Consider the following 22,909-nt stretch of genomic DNA (forward strand, 5'->3'; position numbering starts at 1 on the left):
GTGTGTGTGTGTGTGTGTGTGTGTGCTACATGGGTGCCTGTAGAGTCCAGAAGAGAGAGTTGTACCCCTGGAGCTAGAGTTAACAGGCAGTTGTAACCAGTCTGAAATAAGTGCTAGGAACCTAACTTGGAAAAACATTACATGCTCTGAAGTGCTCAGCCATTTCTGCAGCCTCAGAAATTCACATTTGTAGAGGCAGAATTCTGCAAGTCTTAAACCATGTCTATACAACCTGGTTCTTTCAGGAACATACCAACATGTTCAGCAATGGATGCCAAGGACCCTCTGGAACGCTCTGACTCTGTTACAGATTTCCAAGTTTTTGCTGTTTCAGATCTGAAGTGGAAAAAGTAATAAGTAAGATGAAATATAACGCAGATACTGCATGACTGACAATAGTATGCAGGTGTCCTTAAAGCAGTCTCCCCCTCCCTACAGCAGGTACGTCACAACAGCGGCCTGTTTCTGACTCTTGCCATCCTCTGTGGTTGAACACAAGGAGACCAGTAGAGACCATTAGGTGTCAGAGAGCTTACCTTGTCTTTTCAGCTACAAATTCATCTACATTTCTAACCACTCGAAACTTCCTTTCCTGCTACCCTCTCAAGACAAAAAACAGCTTTTATTCCTTGTTTTATACGTATGCCTCATGCATTAAAATTAAAACAAAAAAGCACACGCATTCTCTCTCCCTCTGTCTGTCTGTCTGACTCTCCCCCTTCCCAGCCCCTCCTTGTTCACCACCTTCCTTTCCTACAACTGGCCACGCTGTTTGGTTTCTGCCTTTTGCTTGTAATAAGATGGTGCTATTTAGTTTTATTTACTACTTGCAACCCTATTCTCTACAAATGCATGCTTTTCCAGCTTTATCTACCCTTCAGACCTATGTGTATCTAGTATTTTCAGAATCTCTTTCCTTGACACTCACACACCCCTATCTGTATGAATCATAACTTCTCAAAATTAACATTTAAAACCAAAATCCTAAGCTTCCCACAAAAACCTCTTTGCTTTTAGGGTAATGAAAGCCTAGCTCAATTGACTAAGAAATAGAGGAGCCCTCGATCTCCTGTTTCCCATCCAGCACTTTAATTAGACAATACCAATTCTTAGAAATATCTTCTATTTTCATTACTGTTGTTTGTTTATGCCTATTTCTTCTAATCTTTCCTTAATATAAGTTGGCAAGATCTCTGAATACAAGAATCTTGTGAAGCTGGCGATGAACGCAGGGCTGCGCATGAACTGAACGTCCTGACATGTGCTGGTGAGCAGCAGCCCGCTAACTGCTGGCTCACAACAGTGCTCCATGAAGACAGCCGTTCAGTAAGCACTTTATTTACTTACATGTATCCCAGCTGACCCCGAGCTTGCTATGCAGGGGGTGACCTGAACTTCTAGTGCTGAGATTACAGGAGCTGGGGTTACAGATAGTTGTGAGCCACACAATGTGGGGGCTGGGAATTGAGCTTGAGTCCTTTAAAGGAGCAGTATTTGTCCTGAATTGCTGAAAAATCTCCCTAGCTCTTCCTCCCTTCCTTCTCCCTTCCTTCCTTCCTTCCTTCCTTCCTTCCTTCCTTCCTTCCTTCCTTCCTTCCTTCAAGAAATGTGTGTGGGTACTTTGCCTGCAATGTATGACTGCTGCAGTGGCTACAGATGCCAGAAGAGGGCATCAGATTCCCTGATCTTAGGCTTACAGACTGCTGTGAGCTGCCATGTGGTTGTTGGGATTTGAACAGGGTCCTCTGGAAGAGCAGCCAGTGCTATTAAGCACTGAGCCACCTCTCCAGCCCTTGGGTAAGGGGCTGGGTAATATGTAAGAGTTGCACTGTGGCTAGCAGGCTAACCTGGAGCTCACTTGTGTAGCCTAGGCTGGTTTAGAACTCATGATCCTTAGCCTCCTGAATGCTGGCATTTTAGGCAGGAAACACCACACTCAGCAAAGCATTTTAGCTTTCTTATATCAATGGAGATAAAGATTCAGAGTCTTCTGCATGGTATGCAAGTGCTCCACCATGAAGCTGTCCCAGACTTCAAAATACTTTAAAAACAGCTTTAAAGGCACGCATCTCTCAGTACAGTGTGACCACTAAAGCTAAGTGAGCACGAAGCCTTCCTGAAGGAACACTGAAGCATTCTTTTCCGCATCTCCCTAGGCTCTCCAAGCTGCAGCAGTGCCCTATCATTTTTCCCTTTTAGGGTGTGCCGCCTGCTTTTTCTCTTCGCCATTCACTCTTCTCTTTCACATCTGCTTATTTCTCAGAAGCCTCTTACCCACTGTCCCAACCATTTAACTGTTAGAACTTGACTTTTTAATCTAGTATAATGTATATTCTACTATTGCTAGCTAGTCCCATATATATATATATATATATATATTTACTGGATATATAATATTCTATTACCTGAATAGAATAATAATTTCCTGAGATATTTCACCCATTCCAAAGTTTGCTTTAATAAAATATTCTTAGAGCAAATAGAGATTTTTGGTATTACAGATTTTATCAAGCTAATTTTTTAGAGTTAAGATTTTAGAGTTAAGATACAGGTATTTTTGCTTTCTAAACACTGCCTTGTTCTCCAAGGATCTACACTCAACTCTGCTCTTGCTCCAGTGCAGAGACCGGCCCTCGCTGCACCGCCCGGCACAGGGTCACAGTGCGCACTGCGATCTGTACTTGGTCAGTTACTGTGTACTTGTCATGTGTGGCACTTTCATGTTCATAAACAGTATTTTTACTTGTGCCATTTTACTGTTACTTAAAAGATCATTTCAACTAAAAATCTTTCCTTATCTGTTATCAAATAAATCAGAATATGTGTACGTTTTAAAAGTTCTTACCTGTGTAGTGGATGTGGCTTGATTTTGGGTTTTTCAGATACAGAGCACAGAGTTTTAATATGAAATTTGGATGTTGGTGATGTGTCCAAATCTTGGCTGAGCTCACCTTCAGTTTTCTTAATGAATTCATCATAAGTCTAAGTTTGGAAGAGTTAGAGAAGTTATTATGCAGAATATTCTAAAATTCTATTTTAAATTGTAAGAATATTTAAAAATTTTAAATAGCATAATTTAAATATTTAACTAGTAAAAAGACAGAATATAAAGATTCCCTCCTTGCTCCCCATCACATTGTCACCACTGTAGAAAATGAAGCAAGAAATTAAAGTTTCAGCCAAGCGGTGGTGGCACACGCCTGTAATCCCAGCACTCTGGGAGGCAGAGGCAGTGATAACTAGGAGACTGGGCAGATAATACAGACAAGGGGCTCAGAACCCGAGCCAGGCCCGAGACCAACGGCAAGAGGAACAGAACAGAACAGAGCAGAGCAGAGGGCCTTGGTAGGAGAACAACCAGGGAACCGGCACTACAGGAAGAGACAGAGGAGGACATTAGCAAAATCAGAGGTAGTGTCAACATAACAGAAGGCTGCTAGACCTTAGGAGGGAAGCAACCTCAGCTATCAATTAGGAGCTGTCCTAAATTAGCCCAAGGCTTGTGTGGGCTTCTTGCTAGAACAGAAGAGCAACAACAGTGTGAATATCTAGATCTATCTATTTGTCTACCCATGTATCCATCTTAATGTTTTTAAGAGATTATGGATAATCTTTTTCATCACCATAATCTTTTGGAGACATTGTTTCTCTGTGTACCTTTGGCTGTCCTGGGACTCACTCTGTAGACCAGGCTGGACTGGAACTCACAGAGATACACCTGTTTGTGCCTCCAGAGTGTGGGATTAAAGGCGTGTGCTACCACTACTTGGCCAATACCATTATCCGAACATTTTACTATTTAATATTTAGTGTAATACTTAAGATATCTTTGGATTTTTTTAAAGATGATATGACTCTACATGACTGCTTTATTAGCAGTAAGCCTCTGAGCTGCTCTTTGAACTAACCCTCCGCCGTCTCACCTCCAGCTGTCGGAGCAGGCTGGCTTCTTGAGCTTTTAGCCGTTCCTTTTGTCTTTTCCTCTGCTCCTTCTTCAGCTGCTCCACAACTGACCTTCTCTTCCGCAGCTCATCCTTCAGAGCTCTGATCCTCCCTTCAATGTCACTCTGGTCAGATGTAGTTTCTGAGAGGAACAAAGCCTTGTAATTAATTTTAACAAAGAATAAAATTAATACAGTAATAAAGAAAAGCTATAATGCTTAAAGTTAATATTTAAAATTTTAAAAATTGAGCTTCTAAAAAATGTTATTAATAAAGTGCATGCTGCTTTTCCAGGATCTTCCTTTTGCTTTAGTCTTCCTAATTTATAATGGTACTATTTGTTTGCTTTTCTTTATTATTATTATGAAAAATGTGTATGATGTGTGTACATGAGTGTGGATGTGTGTGGCCAGGGGACAACGTTTGGGAGTTGATTCTCTCTGACTTTGAGTTCCAGGGATGGAACTCAGCTCATCAGGCTTGTGAAGTCAAGATTCTTCACTACTGAGTCATCCTGTCAGCTCACTGTTTGAAACCCTAGGATTTTGAAATAAGATTTTGAAAAACCCTATCCTAGCAAGGTACATAAAGTTTAAATTTTTGTGTTAGTGAAATTTGAACTTTCTGTAAAAAATTACTTCTGGTAGCAAGATGTTCATATAACTGTCTTTCTTAGATATTAATACATGGTGTCATATTTCTAAACTCAAATTAGAATAAAATGTTACGTTTTTGAATTGTGAATCATTAACTGAAGTCTTATTATCACATAAAATAAAAAAAAAAATGCCCTACTGTTTCTTTGAAGGCAACTGATTAAAATTTGTTTCTCCCCAATATTTTACTTCTGCACGAGAGGCCTAGTCACAGCAACATCATAGGAAGGCACTGCATTATAACCTGTCATACAGATGCTAAGGAAACAAAAAGGCAGCACTTAAAGCCATTGCTTACTTCACTGCACGTTGGATTACACAGTACACAAGTGAGTATTCGCACACCTCTTAGAATCACACACAGATGGCACTTCTATATACTTCAGTATGCCCATACTAGAAACTGCAGACTCAGTGTGTATTGTTTCACCTTGAGACTAGGTCATCTCAGATTAAGTTACCTAAGAAACCATCAACATGCAGAAAGAGTACTGTCTCTTTAAAATGGTGTAAACCCAATACCTGGGCTACACAGAAAAGCAGAGTTCCCACGATCTCTCAGCACTGACATAACATGTACTAAAACAAGTAGTGTCAGGAGGAGGGCATCTGAGCATCTTCCTCATGTGCTTGATCTTAACTTTTGAAGAAAATAAGTGGTTTTAGGTTGAAAGCTCTAAGCACTTGGGGATTTGTATTCCTTGGCTGTAGTCTGGGTTAGTGATCATCTTTCCTAACACCAACTCCTCTGGCCTGAGGAGTTCCATGCTTCTAAGCCACAAGTGGCGGCACATGCCTGGGAAGGTAGGGGGAAGCCAGCCTGGCCTACATGACATACATCTCTAAGAACAGAGAGTTAAGCCAGGTGAGTGGTACGCACCTTTAATCCCAGTAATCGGGAGGCAACAGCAGGCTGATCTCTGTGAGTCTGAGGCCAGCCTGATCTACAGAGTGAGTTCTAGGATAACCAGAGTTACACAGTGAGACCCTGACTTGAAAACAAAACAAAATAACAATAAACAAACCCCTCAAAGAGATATTTATGTGCCTTTAAACTTGAGATGTTACCTTGTCAAGTGTAGGAGACCACATGTAAACTTTGTTCTCCACATGATTTTGAATCAATATATTTTTAAAACTGTAAACATTTAAGAATATCTATATAATCAATCATCAGGAAAACAGTTGAATTATGGTATATTATCTACTTTTTAAAACATCCAACTTGTCTTCTGAGACATGATTCTCCCCAAACCATGTCTCGACTGGCTGGTCAACAAGCCCCAAGTGTCTGCCTATCTCTACTTCCCCTAGATTAATATTACATGCTCATACCAATATGCCCAGTTTCCTTTACATGTGGGTTCTAGGAACCGAACTGAGGTCCTCATACTTACAAGTATTTCGCTGATTAAACTACTCCCCAACCTGCCTCCTCTCACAGAAACAACCATTTTTACTTTAAAAGAAAAAAAAAACCCCAAAACAACAGCAAAACCCTCCAAAAACAAAACAACAACAACAACAACAAAAACCTATTATCTTTTAAGAATGAGCTTAAATGGTAATATGTGCTTATCAATATAATTAATATGACAGCACTTAATATTACATTCATAATATTTCCTCATAATTCTAATAAACACAGCACTTTCCTTTTAGATATGCTTCCCAAGACCAACAGACTCCTGATGCCTTGCAAGGTAGAAGCTATTCAGTCTTTCAAAATCAACCTCCAACAGAGACATGCACAGGGAGAGGTATATTAAAAGAACACAGAATGTTCCTATTGTTTCTCTATATGGCTCCTTTGAGATTTGTGTTATCTTGTTCCACAACCTTCTAACCTCATGGTTTCTAATAACTCACTGAAAAAATACCTACCACATGCAGCAATCAACAGTACCTATGAGGCGCTAGTGTTACAAATGCTGAGAAAACAGAACCTTCCACCAGGAGTTCCATCCAGACCTGGTGGGCCCAGCTGACCTAGCAGCCCAGTGTGCTGGGCGGTACAGCACACTGAAGCACAGAGTGATACAAAAACACACAGCCACTGTTGGACAGGACAGGACAGATGAAGAAATGTTTGGACAAACAAATGTCTACTACCACGAGAATAAAGTTGGTTACAATTTGTGGAACCAAGGAGATAATTATCAATGACAATCACTGAGCTATGAGTTCATCTTGGCCATACAAAGCAACAAAGGATAAGAGAGTGCTAGCATGTGGTCAGACAAAGCTCATTAAAGGAATTCAAAAACAAAAGAAACTCATTGCAGCCTTACCTGACTGTGTCATAGACAGTGACTCATCTGACCAACTATAACAGGGTTGGTGAGACTTGACAGGCAGATGCCCGTGTCCTTCAGTCCTATGACTTGCTTTGCTAGACTCTTGCTTTGACACAGATAAGCAACTTTTGGGAGGTGACTGTTGAAACAGAAAGGCAAACAGGACTTATTTTGTCATACAACTGAACTTATATTTAAATCTGAGATACAACCAAGTAAAGATAACAATTACAACTTTGTAAAATGTCTTGCTTTATTACTTGTATGGTGGTGCCCTGTGTGCACAGCTCGTGCCTATGGAGGCCAGCAAAGGGTGTGGAATCCCCTGCAACTACAGTTCCTGCCACGTGGGTGCTGGGAATTGAACCTGGTTCTTTGCAAGAGCAGCAAGTGCTCTTAACTACTGAGTCATCTATCCAGCTCCCAATTACAATATTTTAAGTAATTATTTTTAAAGTATATTTTATAACATTTTCATATCAAATAAACATAAAATTTAATAATTTATATAATTAATATATTAAATTTTAGCACAACTTTATAATTTTACAAAAGGTCAAAAAAAAGTTTTAAAAAATGTTATTGGAAACAACCTAGATGCCCCTCAACTGAAGAATAGATAGAGAAAATGTGTTACATCTACATAATGGAATACTATTCAGCTATTAAAAACAAAGACATCATGAATTTTGCAGGCAAATTGATAGAACTTGAGAATATCATCGTGAGTGAGGTAACCCAGACTCAAAAGGACAAGCATGGTATGTGATCACTTGTAAGTGGGTATTAGTCATAAAATATAGGACACCCATGTTACACTCCACAGACCCAAAAAAGCTAAACAAGAAGGAAAACCCAAGGGAAGAAGCTTGAATCTCACTTAGAAGAGGGAGTATAACACTTGAAGGATGCAGACTGAGGGAGGGAACTGGATGGCGAGGGAACTGGGGGAGGGGGGTCAGGCTCAGGGGTGGGGAGGGACAGGAGGGATGGCCAGATGGCCATGAGAATGAATAGAAATCTGCAACTGGCAGGCGGGGGAGGGTGGGGGAGGCATCTCCAGGATGAGATAGAGACCTGGGATAGGGGAGGCGCCTATGAATCAATGGGAGTGACCTTAGCTGAGACTCACAGCATTGGGGATATGGGACCTAAAGAGCCCACCTCCTATAGCCAGGGCAGGAAACCCAATGGAGCAATAGGGACACCAACCCACCCACAAAACTTTCAACCCCAAAATCTATCATGTCTACAAGAAATGGAGCAGAGACTGAGGGAATGACCAACCAATAACCAGTCCAACCAGAGCCCCATCCCATGAGCACCAATCCCTGACACTATTAATGTTACTCTGTTATGCTTGCACACAGGAGTCTAGTATGGCTGTCTTCAGAGAGGCTCCACCAAGCAATGGACTCAGATGCAGAGACCACCAGCCAAACAATGGATGAAGGCTGGGACTCTTATGAAGAGTTGGGAGAAGGATTGAGGGCCCTGAAGGGGATAGGAACTCCACAGGAAGACCAACAGAGTCAACCTGGACCCTTGGGTTCTAAAAGTCTGAACCAGCAACCAAAGAACATACATGGGCTGGACCTAGACCTCCCCACACATATGTAGCAGATGTGCAGCTTGGTCTTCATGTGGATCCCTAACAACTGGTGTAGAAAGCTATCCCAAAAGCTGTTGCCTGGCTGTGGGATATGTTCTTCTAGCTGGGCTGCCTTGTCTGGTCTCAGTGGAAGAGGATGTGTCTAGTTCCACAGAGACTTAATGCTCCAGAGTGGGGGTAAACCCAGGGGGACGCTATCCTCTCAGAGGAGAAGGGGGGATGGGGGAGGGATTGTGGGAGGGTGTGACTGGGAGTGGGGAGGCAACGAGCAGAATATTAAGTAAATAAAAAAACTGAAATCCTTTTCTTTTTCTTTTTTAATGAAATTTCTTGATTAGCATAAGAAAACTTTTGTTTCATTATATTTTAATTATAATTTATTATATTAAGTTTATATATATTCTATATATTCAATATTATATACAATTTAAGCCAGGTTCTCACTCTGAAGACCAGAGCTTCTCTTGCAGAGATCTAGATTCAAATGCTAGTACCCACATAGTGGCTCATCATCATGTGTATGTAACAGTTTCAGGAACCAATATCTTCTTATGGCTTCCTTGGGTACCAGGCACACAAATGGTACACAGACATAGATGCTGGCCAGACACCCATATATATAAAATAAAATAACGATTTTTAAACAAATTCTAACCATAGATGTTTCTATCCATATTTTTAAAATTAAGGAAGTTTTGACGAGCCAGTCAACTGGCTCGGGGGACTCAAGCACGCGTGATGCCATCCTACAGCTTGTGCCCGGCTGTCGGAACCCACGTGGTTAGGGGAGCACTGACTCCTACCAGTTTCTGCTGACTTTTTTTTTTTTTACTATTTTTATTTTCTATATTCTTTGTTTACATTCCAAATGATTTCCCCTTTCCCGGATCCCCCCTCCCCATATGTCCCATAAACCTTCTTCTCTCCATCCCTTCTCCAATCACCTCCCTCCTTTTTCTCTGTCCTTATATTCCCTTCCCATGCTAGATCAATCCTTTCCAGGATCAGGACCCTCTCCATACTTCTTCATGGGAATCATTTGTTATGCAATTTGTGCCTTGGGTATTCAGAGCTTCTGGGCTAATTAATATCCACTTATCAGAGATTGCATTCCATGTGTATTCTTTTGTGATTGGGTTACCTCACTTAGGATGATATTTTCCAGATCAAACCATTTGCCTAAAAATTTTGTGAATTCATTGTTTCTAATTGCTGAGTAGTATTCCATTGTGTAAATATACCACATTTTCTGTATCCATTCCTCCTTTGAGGGGCATCTGGATTCTTTCCAGCTTCTGGCTATTATAAATAAGGCTGCTATGAACATAATGGAGCATGTGTCTTTATTGCATGCCAGGGAATCTTTTGGGTATATGCCCAGGAGAGGTATAGCATGGTCCTCTGGAAGTCTCATGTCCAGTTTTCTGAGGAACCTCCAGACGGATTTCCACAGTGGTTGTACCATCTTACAGCCCCACCAGCAGTGGAGGAGTGTTCCTCTTTCTCCACATCCTCGCCAACACCTGCTGTCTCCTGAGTTTTTGACCTTAGCCATTCTGACTGGTGTAAGGTGAAATCTCAGGGTTGTTTTGATCTGCATTTCCCTAATGACTAATGATGTTGAGCACTTCTTAAGGTGCCTCTCGGCCATCCGAATTTCTTCAGGTGAAAATTCTTTGTTAAGATCTGTACTCCATATTTTAATAGGGTTATTTGGTTCCCTGGAGTCTAACTTCTTGAGTTCTTTGTATATATTGGATATTAGCCCTCTATCAGATGTGGGGTTGGTGAATATCCTTTCCCAATTTGATGGTTGCTGTTTTGTCCTTTTAACAGTGTCCTTTGCCTTATAGAAACTTTGTAATTTTATGAGGTCCCATTTGTCAATTCTTGATCTTAAAGCATAAGCTATTGGTGATCTGTTCAGGAACTTTTCCCCTGTGCCCATGTCCTCAAGGGTCTTCCCCAGTTTCTTTTCTATTAGTCTCAGTGTGTCTGGTTTTACATGGAGGTTCTTGATCCACTTGGAGTGAAGTTTAGTACATGGAGATAAGAATGGATCAATGCGCATTCTTCTGCATGCTGACCTCCAATTGATCCAGCACCATTTGTTGAAAAGGCTATCTTTTTTCCACTGGATGTTTTTGGCTCCTTTGTCGAAGATCAAGTGACCATAGGTGTGTGGATTCATTTCTGGATCTTCAATTCTATTCCATTGGTCCACTTGTCTGTCACTGTGCCAATACCATGCAGTTTTTTAACACTATTGCTCTGTAGTATTGCTTGAAGTCAAGGATACTGATTCCCCCAGAATTTCTTTTGTTGTTGAGAATAGTTTTAGCTATCCTGGGTTTCTTGTTATTCCAGATGAATTTGAAAATTGCTTTTTCTAACTCTGTGAAGAACTGAGTTGGGATTTTGATGGGGATTGCATTGAATCTGTAGATCGCTTTTGGCAAGATGGCCATTTTAACTATATTAATCCTGCCAATCCACGAGCATGGCAGATTTTTCCATTTTCTGAGGTCTTTTTCGATTTCCTTCTTCAGAGACCTGAAGTTCTTGTCATATAGATCTTTTACTTGTTTGGTTAGAGTCACACCAAGATATTTTATATTGTTTGTGGCTATTTTGAAGGCTGTCGTTTCCCTAACTTCTTTCTCAGAGTATAGGAAGGCAACTGATTTGCGTGAGTTGATTTTATAACCAGCCACTTTGCTGAAGTTGTTTATCAGCTGTAGGAGTTCTCTGGTGGAGGTTTTCGGGTCACTTAAGTAGACTATCATGTCATCTGCAAATAGTGATAATTGACTTCTTCCTTTCCAATTTGTATCCCCTTGACCTCCTTATGTTGTCTAATTGCTCTAGCTAGAACTTCAGGTACTATATTGAAAAGATATGGAGAGAGAGGACAGCCTTGTCTAGTCCCTGATTTTAGTGGGATTGCTTCAAGTTTCTCTCCATTTAGTTTGATGTTGGCTACCGGTTTGCTGTATATTACTTTAACGATGTTTAGGTATGGGCCTTGAATTCCTGTTCTTTCCAATACTTTTAGCATGAAAGGATGCTGGATTTTGGCAAATGCTTTTTCTGCATCTAATGAGATGATCATATGGTTTTTTTCTTTGAGTTTGTTTATGTAGTGGATAGCACTGATGGATTTCCTTATATTGAACCATCCCTTTATCCCTGGGATGAAGCCTACTTGATCATAGTGGATGATCGTTTTGATGTGTTCTTGGATTCAGTTGGCAAGAATTTTATTAAATATTTTTGCATCAATATTCATAAGAGAAATTGGCCTGAAGTTCTCTTTCTTTGTTGGATCTTTGTGTGGTTTTGGTATCAGCGTAATTGTGGCTTCATAGAACGAGTTGGGTAGAGTTCCTTCTGTTTCTATTTGTGGAATAGTTTGAAGAGTATTGGTGTTAGGTCTTCTTTGAAGGTCTGATAGAACTCTTCACTGAAGCCATCTGGTCCCGTGCTTTTTTTGGTTGGGAGACTTTTTATGACCCTTTTTATTTCTTCAGGTGTTATGGGACTGTTTAGTTGATCTATTTGATCCTGATTTAGTTTTGGTGTCGGATATCTATCTAGGAAACTGTCCATTTCCTCCAGATTCTCCAGTTGTGTTGAGTATAGGCTTTTGTAGTAGGATCTAATGATTTTTTGAATTTCCTCAGTTTCTGTTGTTATATCTCCCTTTTCATTTCTAAGTTTGTTAATCTGGATACTGTCTCTGTGCCCTTTGGTTAGTCTGGCTAAGGGTTTATCTATCTTGTTGATTTTCTCAAAGAACCAGCTCCTGGTTTTGTTGATTCTTTGTATGGTTCTCTTTGTTTTTACTTGATTGATTTCGGCCCTGAGTTTGATGATTTCCTGCCTTCTCCTCCTCCTGGGTGAAATAGCTTCTTTTTGTTCCAGGGCGTTCAGGTGTGTCATTAAGCTGGTAGTGTATGCTCTCTCCATTTTCTTTTTGGAGGCACTCAGGGCTATGAGTTTTCCTCTTAGCACTACTTTCATTGTGTCCCATAGATTTGGGTATGTTGTGTCTTCATTTTCATTGTGTTCTAAAAAATCTTTCTTTATTTATTTCTTCCTTGACCAAGGTATCATTGAGTAGAATATTGTTCAGTTTCCATGTGTATGTGGGTTTTCTGTTGTTTTTGTTGCTATTGAAGACCACTTTTACTCCATAGTGATCTGATAGGAGGCATGGGATTAGTTCGATCTTCTTATATTTGTTGAGGTCTGTCTTGTGACTAATTATATGGTCAATTTTGGAGAAGGTACCATGAGGTGCTGAGAAAAAGGTATATTCTTTTGTTTTAGGATAGAATGTTCTATATATATCTGTTAAATCTAATTGGTCCAAAGCTTCAATTAGTTTCATTGTGTTCCTGTTTAGTTTCTGTTTTCCTGATCGGTCCATTGAGGAAAGTGCAGTGTTGAGGTCACCCACAATTATTGTGTTAGGTGCAATGTGTGCTTTGAGCTTTAATAAAGTTTCTTTTACGAAAGAGGGTGCCCTTGCATTTGGAGCATAGATGTTCAGGATTGAGAGTTCTTTTTGTTGTATTTTTCCTTTGACCAGCAAGAAGTGTCCCTCAGAGTCTCTTTTGATGACTTTGGGTTGAAAGTCAATTTTCTCTGATATTAAAATGGCTACTCCAGCTTGTTTCCTGAGACGATTTGCTTGTAAAATTGTCTTCCAGCCTTTTACTCTAAGGTAGTGTTTGTCTTTGACCCTGAGGTGTGTTTCCTGTAAGCAGCAAAATGTAGGGTCCTATTTACGTATCCAGTTGGTTAGTCTATGTCTTTTTATTGGGGCATTGAATCCATTGATGTTAAGAGATATTAAGGAATAGTGATTGTTACTTTCTGTCATTTTTGACGTTATTTTTTAAATTTGATTGGTTAACTTCTTTTGGGTTTGATGAAAGGTTACTATCTTGCTTTTTCCAGGGTGAAGTTTCCCTCCTTGTATTGGTGTTTTCCTCCTATTATCCTTTGTAGGGCTGGGTTTGTGGATAGATATTGGGTAAACTTGGTTTTGTCATGGAATATCTTAGTTTCTCCATCTACAGTGAGTGAGAGTTTTGCTGGATATAGTAGTTTTGGCTGGCATTTGTGTTCTCTTAGAGTCTGCATGAGATCTACCCAGGATCTTCTAGCCTTCATAGTCTCAGGTGAGAAGTCTGCTGTGATTCTGATAGGTCTTCCTTTATATGTTACTTGGCCTTTTTCTCTTACTGCCTTTAATATTCTTTCTTTCTTTAGTACATTTGGTGTTTTGATTATTATGTGACGGGAAGTATTTCTGTTCTGGTCCAGTCTGTTTGGAGTTCTGTAGGCTTCTTGTATATTCATGGGCATCTCTCTCTTTAGGTTAGGGAAGTTTTCTTCCATAATTTTATTGAAGATATTTGCTGGCCCTTTAAGTTGTAAATCTTCACTCTCATCTATGCCTATAATCCTTAGGTTTGGTCTTCTCATTGTGTCCTGGATTTCCTGGATATTTTGGGTTACAAGCTTTTTGCATTTTGCATTTTCTTTAACTGTTGAGTCCATGGTTTCTATGGAATCTTCAGCATCTGAGATTCTTTCTTCTACCTCTTGTATTCTGTTGTTGATATTTGCATCTCTGTCCCCTGATTTCTTCCCAAGGCTTTCTATCTCCAAAGTTGTCTCCCTTTGAGTTTTCTTAGTTGTTTCTACTTCTGATTTTAGATCCTGGATGGTTTTGCTTAGCTCCTTCACTTGCTTGTTTGTGCTTTCCTGTAATTCTTTAAGAGATTTTTGTGTTTCCTCTTTCATGACCTCAGCCTGTTGACCAAAGTTCTCCTGTATTTCTTTAAGTGTTTTTAGCGTTTCCTCATTATTGGGTTTTGTATTCTCCTGGATTTCTTTCAATGATTTTTGTGTTTCCCTTGCAAGGGCTTCTAACTTTTGATCCATTTTCTCCTGAATTTCTTTAAGTATGTCCTTCATGTGTTCCTGTACCAGCATCATGACTAGTGATTTTAAATCCAAATCTTGTTTTTCTGGTGTGATGGGGTATCCAGGACATGCTGGTAAAGGAGAATTGGGTTCAGATGTTGCCATATTGACTTGATTTCTGTTAGTGATGTTCCTGCATTTGCCTTTTGCCATTTAGCTCTCACTGGTGTTAGTTGGTCTTGTCAATGCTGGACTCACCAGTGCAAGCTGCCCCTTCCCAGGTGGCCTCTGGTGCACACCTTACCTCCTGCACTGCCTGGAGACAGGGTGCTGTTGCCCAGGCTGTTCAGATCCCGAAGCACACACCTGAAGGCTCCCACTGGGGCCTGCTGGATTCACCAGAGCACACTGACTTCTCCCCGCTGGCCACCCGGAAGCCCCTCTTGCCTCTTGCAGGACCTGGAGATGTGGCATTGCCGCCCAGGCTGATCTGGATCCAGAAGCGGAGAGATCTGAGGGCTCCCACCTGAGGCCTCAGGACTGGAACCTAAGCTCCGTGCCACCGGAGCAAGCTGTGCTGTGCACTCCCTTCTGCTGACTTTTACATGCAGAGACACAGCACATATGTAACTTTTCCAATAAGGAAGCCTGACCATTACATTTGTAAGTGTTTCATATTGCTATGCTGATGTCTTAATCTTATAGAAATCAGTTTTAAAAACAGGTGAGTTTCTATCTTGAGCTTTTATCTTTCTATGAAATACAGAATAAAAGAATATTATTATTCTAATAATGCCCAGTATAATAATTTAAAACCATTCATTTCAGATATTTAAAAGCAATATAATCATTACTCTTATTCTGATTATGAACTAGCAATTATTAACCAAATTATAGCAAAGGCACTTTGGTATGTTTTAAAGATCTTATGCTTTTTAAGACAAAGCAGATTTGCAAAAGAACTTGTTATGTTCACACAAATAATCTTCATTACTCTGTGTGTGTGTCTGTGTGTATGTGTGCGAATGTGTTTACGTATGTTTGTGCACAAGCGCACACACACATACACACACATGCTACATGCTAGTCAGAGGAAACCTTGTAGGAGTGTGGGAGGTAGCTGTCTCTATCCTGAGAATCAAAGCCAGGCCATGAAACCTGGCAGTTAACACCCTTTCCTCCCACCCACTGGGCTGAGCTGTCCATCCTGTTACAGAATTTAAAATCCCTCCCTTCCTGTGTAGACTGGTTTTTATGTCAACTTGACACAACCTAGCATCATCTGAGAGGAGGGAACCTCAGCTGAGAAAATGCCTCCATAAGACAGAGCTGCAGGAAAGCTTGCAGGGCATTTCCTTAGTTAGAGATCATGGGGAAGGAAGGGCCCTCTCACTGGTGCCCTCCTGGCCTCAGAGAACAGGTGAAGCAAGCCAGTGGGCAGCACCCTGCATGCCTCTGCATCAGCTCCCGCCTCCAGCTTCCTGCCCTGTTGGAGTTCCTGTTCTGACTTCCTTAGATGATGAATGGTGATTTGGAAATATAAGCCAAATAAACTTTCCTCCCCAACTTTCTTTTGGTCATGGTGTTTCATCATAGCAACAGTAACTGTAATTAAGGCTCTATCTCTTTAATAGTATTAGACTTGGGCTGGAGAGATGGCTCAGTGATTAAGAGCATCCACCGACTGCTCTTCCAAAGGTCCTGAGTTCAAATCCCAGCATCCACATGGTGGCTCACAACCATCTGTAACGAGATCTGATTCCCTCTTCTGGAGTGTCTGAAGTGTACAGTGTACTTACATATAATAAATAAATCCTTTTAAAAAATAGTATTAGACTTGACAGAGTATAATTTTAACTGCTACTAAAGCTAAATTCACATACTTATAAGCTTATTAACAGTTTTATTTCTCTCCACATATTAAATCCTGCATGCCTGGGTGACAGTGTTGCCCTTAACAGGAATAATATAACTATTAGTAATACCTTCTCCACACATTGTTTTTCCTAAATAAATTTTAAGATATAAATAGGCATTAACTTACATGTTTACTAGGAGAAGTAGATTCCAGCTCCTGTGAAAAAACCATTTCCTCAGTAAGTATACTGTGATCTGGACTCCCAGGCTGTGCCTGCACCTTAGACTCAGAAGGTACACATAAATCAGAAGGGCTGCCTAGTTCTTCTGGAATACAGCTTTCACTGTTCCGTGGAGAGTAGGAAGGCATCGGTGATCCCTTTTCACTTGCTATTCCTAGAAACACAGGGTGAAAACAAAAAATGTCCAATCTTTGTCAATGGAGAAGTAAACTTGTTACATTTTACACTTGTTTTCAGCATAAAACTACATTATTTAACATTTACTAATAAAGCCTGTTCAATAGCACTTTTGGCTGACACTATCGGAGAGCAGATAGTCATCATGTATTTACAGTGATCACGGCTGACTAAATGTGAGGGTGCACAGAAGTTATAACTCACAAACTGGAACTGCTTCAGTCACTCTAGAAAATATTTTAGTGCTTTTTGAAAAGATGAAACAAATACTTTATGACCTAAAAATTTTACTGCTAGGTTATATTCCTGAGAAGTCTTTGTCCATACAGCCGACTTTCTGAGAGGAGAAGCCCCACTGTGCCATAGTCATCCAGTGAGGTACTGAAGAAGGACTGAACGAGGCCGGAGGCTGCCCTCTGCCCTCCACATGCATGTGCATGCACAGGCACACGCACACTGTCGTGCACACACAGGCACACAGGCAGGCACACATGCACATGCACATTCAGTTCCTCAATAGGACTAGATAACTATATAACTAGATAAAGTCTTTTTTGGGCAATTAAGAAATTCATGGGAAATTAAGTTTAACAAAATCCAAATAAACTCGCCACTGTTGGAACCTGTTGGAACAATTACACAGCAAGCAAGTTCCTGTAAGGGACTTCATGGCACTGTGCACCTACTGGAATACATCACTACACAATGACAAGAGCATAGTAAGTAGTGAACTACGTCTTTAGTCTATACTGTAACTGTCTACCTTTAGAGAGCTTAAGAGTCATCATCACTGTAGCCAGAGAGATGGCTGAGGGTAAAAGTGCTGTCACTCCAGTCTGAGGATCTGGCTTTGATCCTCTGGCCTTTACACCTGCATTATGGTACTCTAGAGCTGCGTTCACATGTACTGAAAAACCACACATACACAACGGTAATAACCTCACATGTACTAAAACACATATACCCACAATGATGATAATAACCTTAAATTTTAAAAATCACTATTTAATTCTGAAAAAAAAAAACTTTGATTTGTTGAGAAACAACTCATTGTTTTGGTACATCATTCTGAAAATGAAGGTTTGGGAAAAGTTCAATAACATTTATTTCTTGAACATTCTATGAAAGGAAGGTAAGTTTGCTTGATCTCCTGCTTGTGGGGACATCTGTCATGTTCCTACTTTTAACTTTTTAAGCTCCCTATTACTAAATAATAAAGTTCTTACCTAAACAGTACTCTGCTTGTCACCCAGCTAGAGCCCATAAGCTGAGCACCCACCTCCCTAGCCACCACCATGTCACTTGGTACTTCTGCAGAAGACTTCCTTTCAGAAGGGAGTAGCTGCAGGAAAAAGGCTCCCTGCAGAAGACATTCTGAAGGTAACTTTTTGGTGACAGTGACGTTTTTAGTGATCTCCTTTTGAAGGGAAATAATGACAATAGTAATTTTTGTTAGGTCTCTGCTTGGCTGTTTCAAAAGGTCTGTTAGCCATGGACACTTAAATATATGACTCAGTTGTGCTTAGAGTGAGCTTTAGCTGCTGCAGTGAACTCATGCTGACTAGTTTTGGCTTCTTTTATTTTTTTTCCTGGATCCGGTTGCTTATATCATCTTTACCTGATTAAGTAGTCCAAACTCATAAGCTAGCTGCTCTTAGTGAGCTCAAGGGCAGCTCTGAGAAAGCTTTTCCTCCACTGACCCTACTCACATGTGGCACACTTATGCCCAACAGGTCCAAATGGACACCTTTAACAAGGGAAGCTAAGCTAGTTTTAACTTACCTTCCAGCTGAAGTTGGAGAGAGACCACAAGGAAACTTTTGGTTTTCTTTATGTATTATTTGTGACTATAGTATTTAACTTTACATGCTCTGAAATGGTCTAGAAAAGGAGTCGCCAAACCACTTGTGGCCACCTGTAATTTACTTTGTTTCTTATATGTTAATTTGCATAGCTACATTTTTTCATTTAATTGAGCATAGTAAAATATGCAAATACACATGCTGATTACTGGAATATATAAATACACCACTAATAGAAATGTAGGGGTTTTTCTATTTGAAATATATGAATAGTGGTACAGCTAGTTGAAGCATACTTTTTACATATTCATGTATATGAATGCCCAAAAAACACTGTCACAAATAGAATAGAGAAACAGATATAAGAATACACTTCATTTTACTCAGTCAGACACTAATATTACTTGCTAAACTATAAAACAATTAATTCTCTTTGGAGGTGCCTTTTTGGGGAAATTCTATTTTACATTTTTAAGTTATTAGGACCATGTTTATTTTTTCTAATTAATTAATCTATCTATCTATCTATCTATCTATCTATCTATCTATCTATCTATCTATTTGGTTTTGTGGATTTGGTTTTTTCGAGACAGGGTTTCTCTGTATAGCCCTCACTGTCCTGGAACTCACTCTGTAGACCAGGCTGGCCTCGAACTCAGAAATCCGCCTGCCTCTGCCTCCCAGAGTGCTGGGATTACAGGCGTGTGCTACCACCACCCAGCTTAAAATTTATTTTTGAGAAAGGGTTTCATGTAGCCCAGGCTGGCCTCAAACTCAGTATGTAGTCCAGATGACCCTGAAGCTCTGATCCTCCTGCATCCACCTGTGGTGCTGGCAACTGGCCCAGGTTTTCCCGAATGACCGCTGAGTATACACTCTACCACTCTACCAGCTAGTTCCCTAGCTGATTGTCACTTCTTTTAAAAATAGGTTACTATTTAGTTTCCTTGGTTGTCGGGAGGGTGTCTTTTTGTAAAATTCTCTCTCTCTCTCTCTCTCTCTCTCTCTCTCTCTCTCTCTCTCTCTCTCTCTCTCTCTCTCTCTCTCTCTCTCTTCCCCTTCCTCCCTCCCCCCCTCTCTGTTTTCTAAAACTAAGAACTGAATCTAAGCTAGGTGTTGGTGGCACACACTTTTAATCACAGCGCTCAGAAGGCAGAAGCAGGCAGAGCTCTATGAATTGGAGGCTAGCCTGGTCTACAGCAGGACAGCCAAAGCTACACAGAGAAACCTCCGCTCAAAAAACTGAACCTTGCTCTAACACTGAGTTAAATTCCCAACCCCCAAAACTGTTAATACTTAAACCCTTTTTCAGTTTTAATTCCTGATGTGGTAAATACATATATGTGTAAGCATATCTGCAAACACATGAACTAAAATTCTTTGTGGTTCTCAACAATTTCGACAAGTATTTAAAGAGGTCCCGAGGCCAAAGCCATTTGAAACCTGCTCTACCAGGACATCTCCCAACTGCGAGTGATAGCTCATTACAGGTGGCAACCAGCAGTGTTCAGAACAGAACAGACATCATCAAAGATAAATATTTTAGTTAAACAAAGAGTCTGAAACCTTCTGCTGCACTATAAGTAGACACATGATGTATGCATCAAAATACACACTCTACCTAACTATGTTAAAGATATTTATGACATGTATATAATAGAAATACTAAGAAAAAAATAGCCACACTTATATCAGTTAGTAAAATGATCCCTTGAACACATTTTCTTTTTCCTTTTCCTTTGTTGTTTTTTTTTTGTTTGTTTAAAAAAAGAAAGAAAGAAAAGAACTTTACGCAGTTCTGGCTGTCCTGGAACTCAAAAATGTAGACCAGGTTGGCCTTGAACTCACAGAAATCGTCTTTGTCTCTGCCTTGCAAGTGCTGTGATTAAAGGCACCACACTTGGCTGGTACAGATCTTTCATGCTGTCAGGTGTGGACTCACACTTCACCGTGTCCTCCCATACATCTGGTGGAGAGTCCCTGTTTTCTTTTTAAGTCTGGAAGTCGCTGGTGTCATGTCAACCGTCCAGAAGCGCATGGGTCTTTCTTGGGTCCTGCATTCATAGTCTCTTTCCATCGCTATGTAACTATCGCACTGTTTAAGTTAAAAGTCCCAGTATCCGGTGAAGTAGGTTCTACCTGTCATGCTTCTTACTGACCAGGGTCGTGTTCTTTTCACCTTTGCTCATAAAAAATTAATGGAGGTCATAAACCCTTTTCAGAAACCTTGGTGGGTCTCAGATTTATCTATTTATTTATTTATTTATTTTGAAAATAATTAGAGACCATCATTTATTCAAGAAGCCACAATGGATTTTAAAGACATAGTTTGGAAACATTCCCAGGTATGAGAAATAATCATGTTGTTAGACTTCTGTGACCAACTTCCTCTGTTTGCAAAATGTTGAACACAGGAAAAGATGAAAGCTGAACTGGCTCAGACTATGTTTAATTCTTATTCTAATTAATATTTAAGTGAAAAACCCAGATTCCCACCTCATTTGGTTCCTCTTGTTTTAATCTCATCTCTTTAGTAAAGTATCAGTAGCCCTGTACCACTACTCCCCACATTATTAACAGGCTTCACCTTATGCCCCAATGCCACATCTCATGGCCCTGCTGTGGCCCCGAAGCCATAGCTTGCTTGTAGTCTCTTACTCCGGGACCAGTCCCACAAACATGGCAGTCATCAGCTAGATGAACTTCTTTATGCAGTGATCCACTGCGGACTTTCAGTTGAGGAATCTGAATTCTTCCTCACTGCATTTGGATTTACTGGTTGCTAGAGATGATAGTAATGCTTATTTTTGGACATGGCAATCTAATTTTTTTTCTTTTTTTATTAGATATATTCTCTATTTACATTTCAAATGATTTCCCCTTTCCTGTCTCCCCGCCACACAAAGTCCCATAAGCCATCTCCCCTCCCCCTATTCCCCAATCAACCCCTCCCACTTCCCTGTCCTGGTATTGCCTCAGATTTAAATGGCCTCGGCTCTAGAGATGAGTTCAAGGAAAATAAATATCATAAGATACTGTTTCATTTGTAATGTGAAATTGTTTTACTGTTTAACATCTCCTAACAAAGCTCTAAATTTTCCTTCACAAAGATCTTGTATTATTAACCTTGTATCAAAGTACTTCATATTTTTGCTTATATTTGCTTATTTACATTAATCCATCTGTATGTCCATCCATCTATTTATTTATTTAGAGACAGGTTCTCCCTATGTTGATCTCAGACTCTGTAGTTTAAGCTGGCTTCAAAGTCACAATTCTCCTACCTCCATTTCCTGAGTACTAGAGTTAGAAATGCGTGCTACCACACCCAATTCTACTTGTAACTTTTTAAAAAGGTATTTTAAAAAGCCAACTTTTGTTTGTCTAAGACATATAATTGAGAGCTTTTTTTACATTAGAATTTACTAGGTATGTTATACACAATGGAGTCTTACATCTCCATACTTGTATATAATGTATCAGATTAACCTGTTACACTCTCTTGTCCCCTTCCTGCTCTTCTGGATCCTTTATCTCTTTCCTACCTTCAAATATTTCTTTAAAAAGATTTACGTGTGTGTGTGTGTGTGTGTGTGTGTGTGTGTGTGTGGTGTGTGGTGTGTGTATGTGGTGTATGTGGTATGTGTGTGTGTAGTGTGTATGTGTGTATGTGTGTGTGTGTGTGTGTATGTGAGAGAGAGAGAGAGAGAGAGAGAGAGAGAGAGAGAGAGAGAGAGAGAGAGAGATGTCTGTGTGGGAGCACAAGGAAGCCAGTAGACAGCACTGGATCCTCTGAATCTCCGAGTTAGAGGTAGTTCCTGACATGGCTGCGAACCACCAAACTTGAGTCCTTCGAAGGGTAGGAAGCACCCATAACCACTGAGCCAGTACTCCAGCACTGCTCCCATCCTGCACCTTCTAAAATGATTCAATTAATATGACAAGGGCCACATGCACAAGCATGAATAAGTGGGTTTTGTTAATTTATTTGGTTAGTTTTGAGTCAGGGTTTCAAACAGCCCAAGCTGGCTTCAAATTTACTGTGAGGCTGAGACTGACCTTAACTTCTAATCCTCCTGCCTCCACTTTGAAGGCAGTCCTGTGCCATCGTACCCAGGTGCTGGGGGAGGAGTGCAGGGCTTTATGCACTCTAGACAAACATTCCAGCATCTGATTTACATCTCCAGCCAAAAACAACTGGGTTTCATCATTCGTATTGTCTAACTAGTGATCTTGCTAAACTCATTATTCTAACAAAGTGAAAATGCTGGGCTTTCCTGTATGTGACAGAGGGGTAGTATATGTGTACACGTATGTGCAATTATATGTGCCTATGTACCCGTGTGGAAGTCAGGAGAGGTCAGGCGTCCTTCTCCATCGTCCT

At 40.3% G+C, this 22,909-nt stretch overlaps 1 protein-coding gene across 5 annotated transcripts in view; it reads right to left on the minus strand.

Annotated features, from left to right (window-relative positions):
- Cep350 (centrosomal protein 350) overlaps window positions 1-22,909 on the minus strand; it is a 122,328-nt gene that overhangs the window by 18,574 nt on the left and 80,845 nt on the right. For all 5 annotated transcript variants that reach the window (XM_052200514.1, XM_052200516.1, XM_052200517.1 and 2 more), the window contains 5 exons: window positions 16,492-16,700; window positions 6,890-7,034; window positions 3,924-4,084; window positions 2,846-2,982; window positions 254-336 (listed from right to left, as the gene is read on the minus strand). In XM_052200514.1, coding sequence (XP_052056474.1) covers window positions 254-336; window positions 2,846-2,982; window positions 3,924-4,084; window positions 6,890-7,034; window positions 16,492-16,700 — 735 coding nt within the window. The remainder of the gene's footprint in view (window positions 1-253; window positions 337-2,845; window positions 2,983-3,923; window positions 4,085-6,889; window positions 7,035-16,491; window positions 16,701-22,909) is intronic.

The sequence above is a fragment of the Apodemus sylvaticus genome, chromosome 12 (genome assembly GCF_947179515.1).
Source record: "Apodemus sylvaticus chromosome 12, mApoSyl1.1, whole genome shotgun sequence".
Lineage (NCBI taxonomy): Eukaryota > Metazoa > Chordata > Mammalia > Rodentia > Muridae > Apodemus > Apodemus sylvaticus.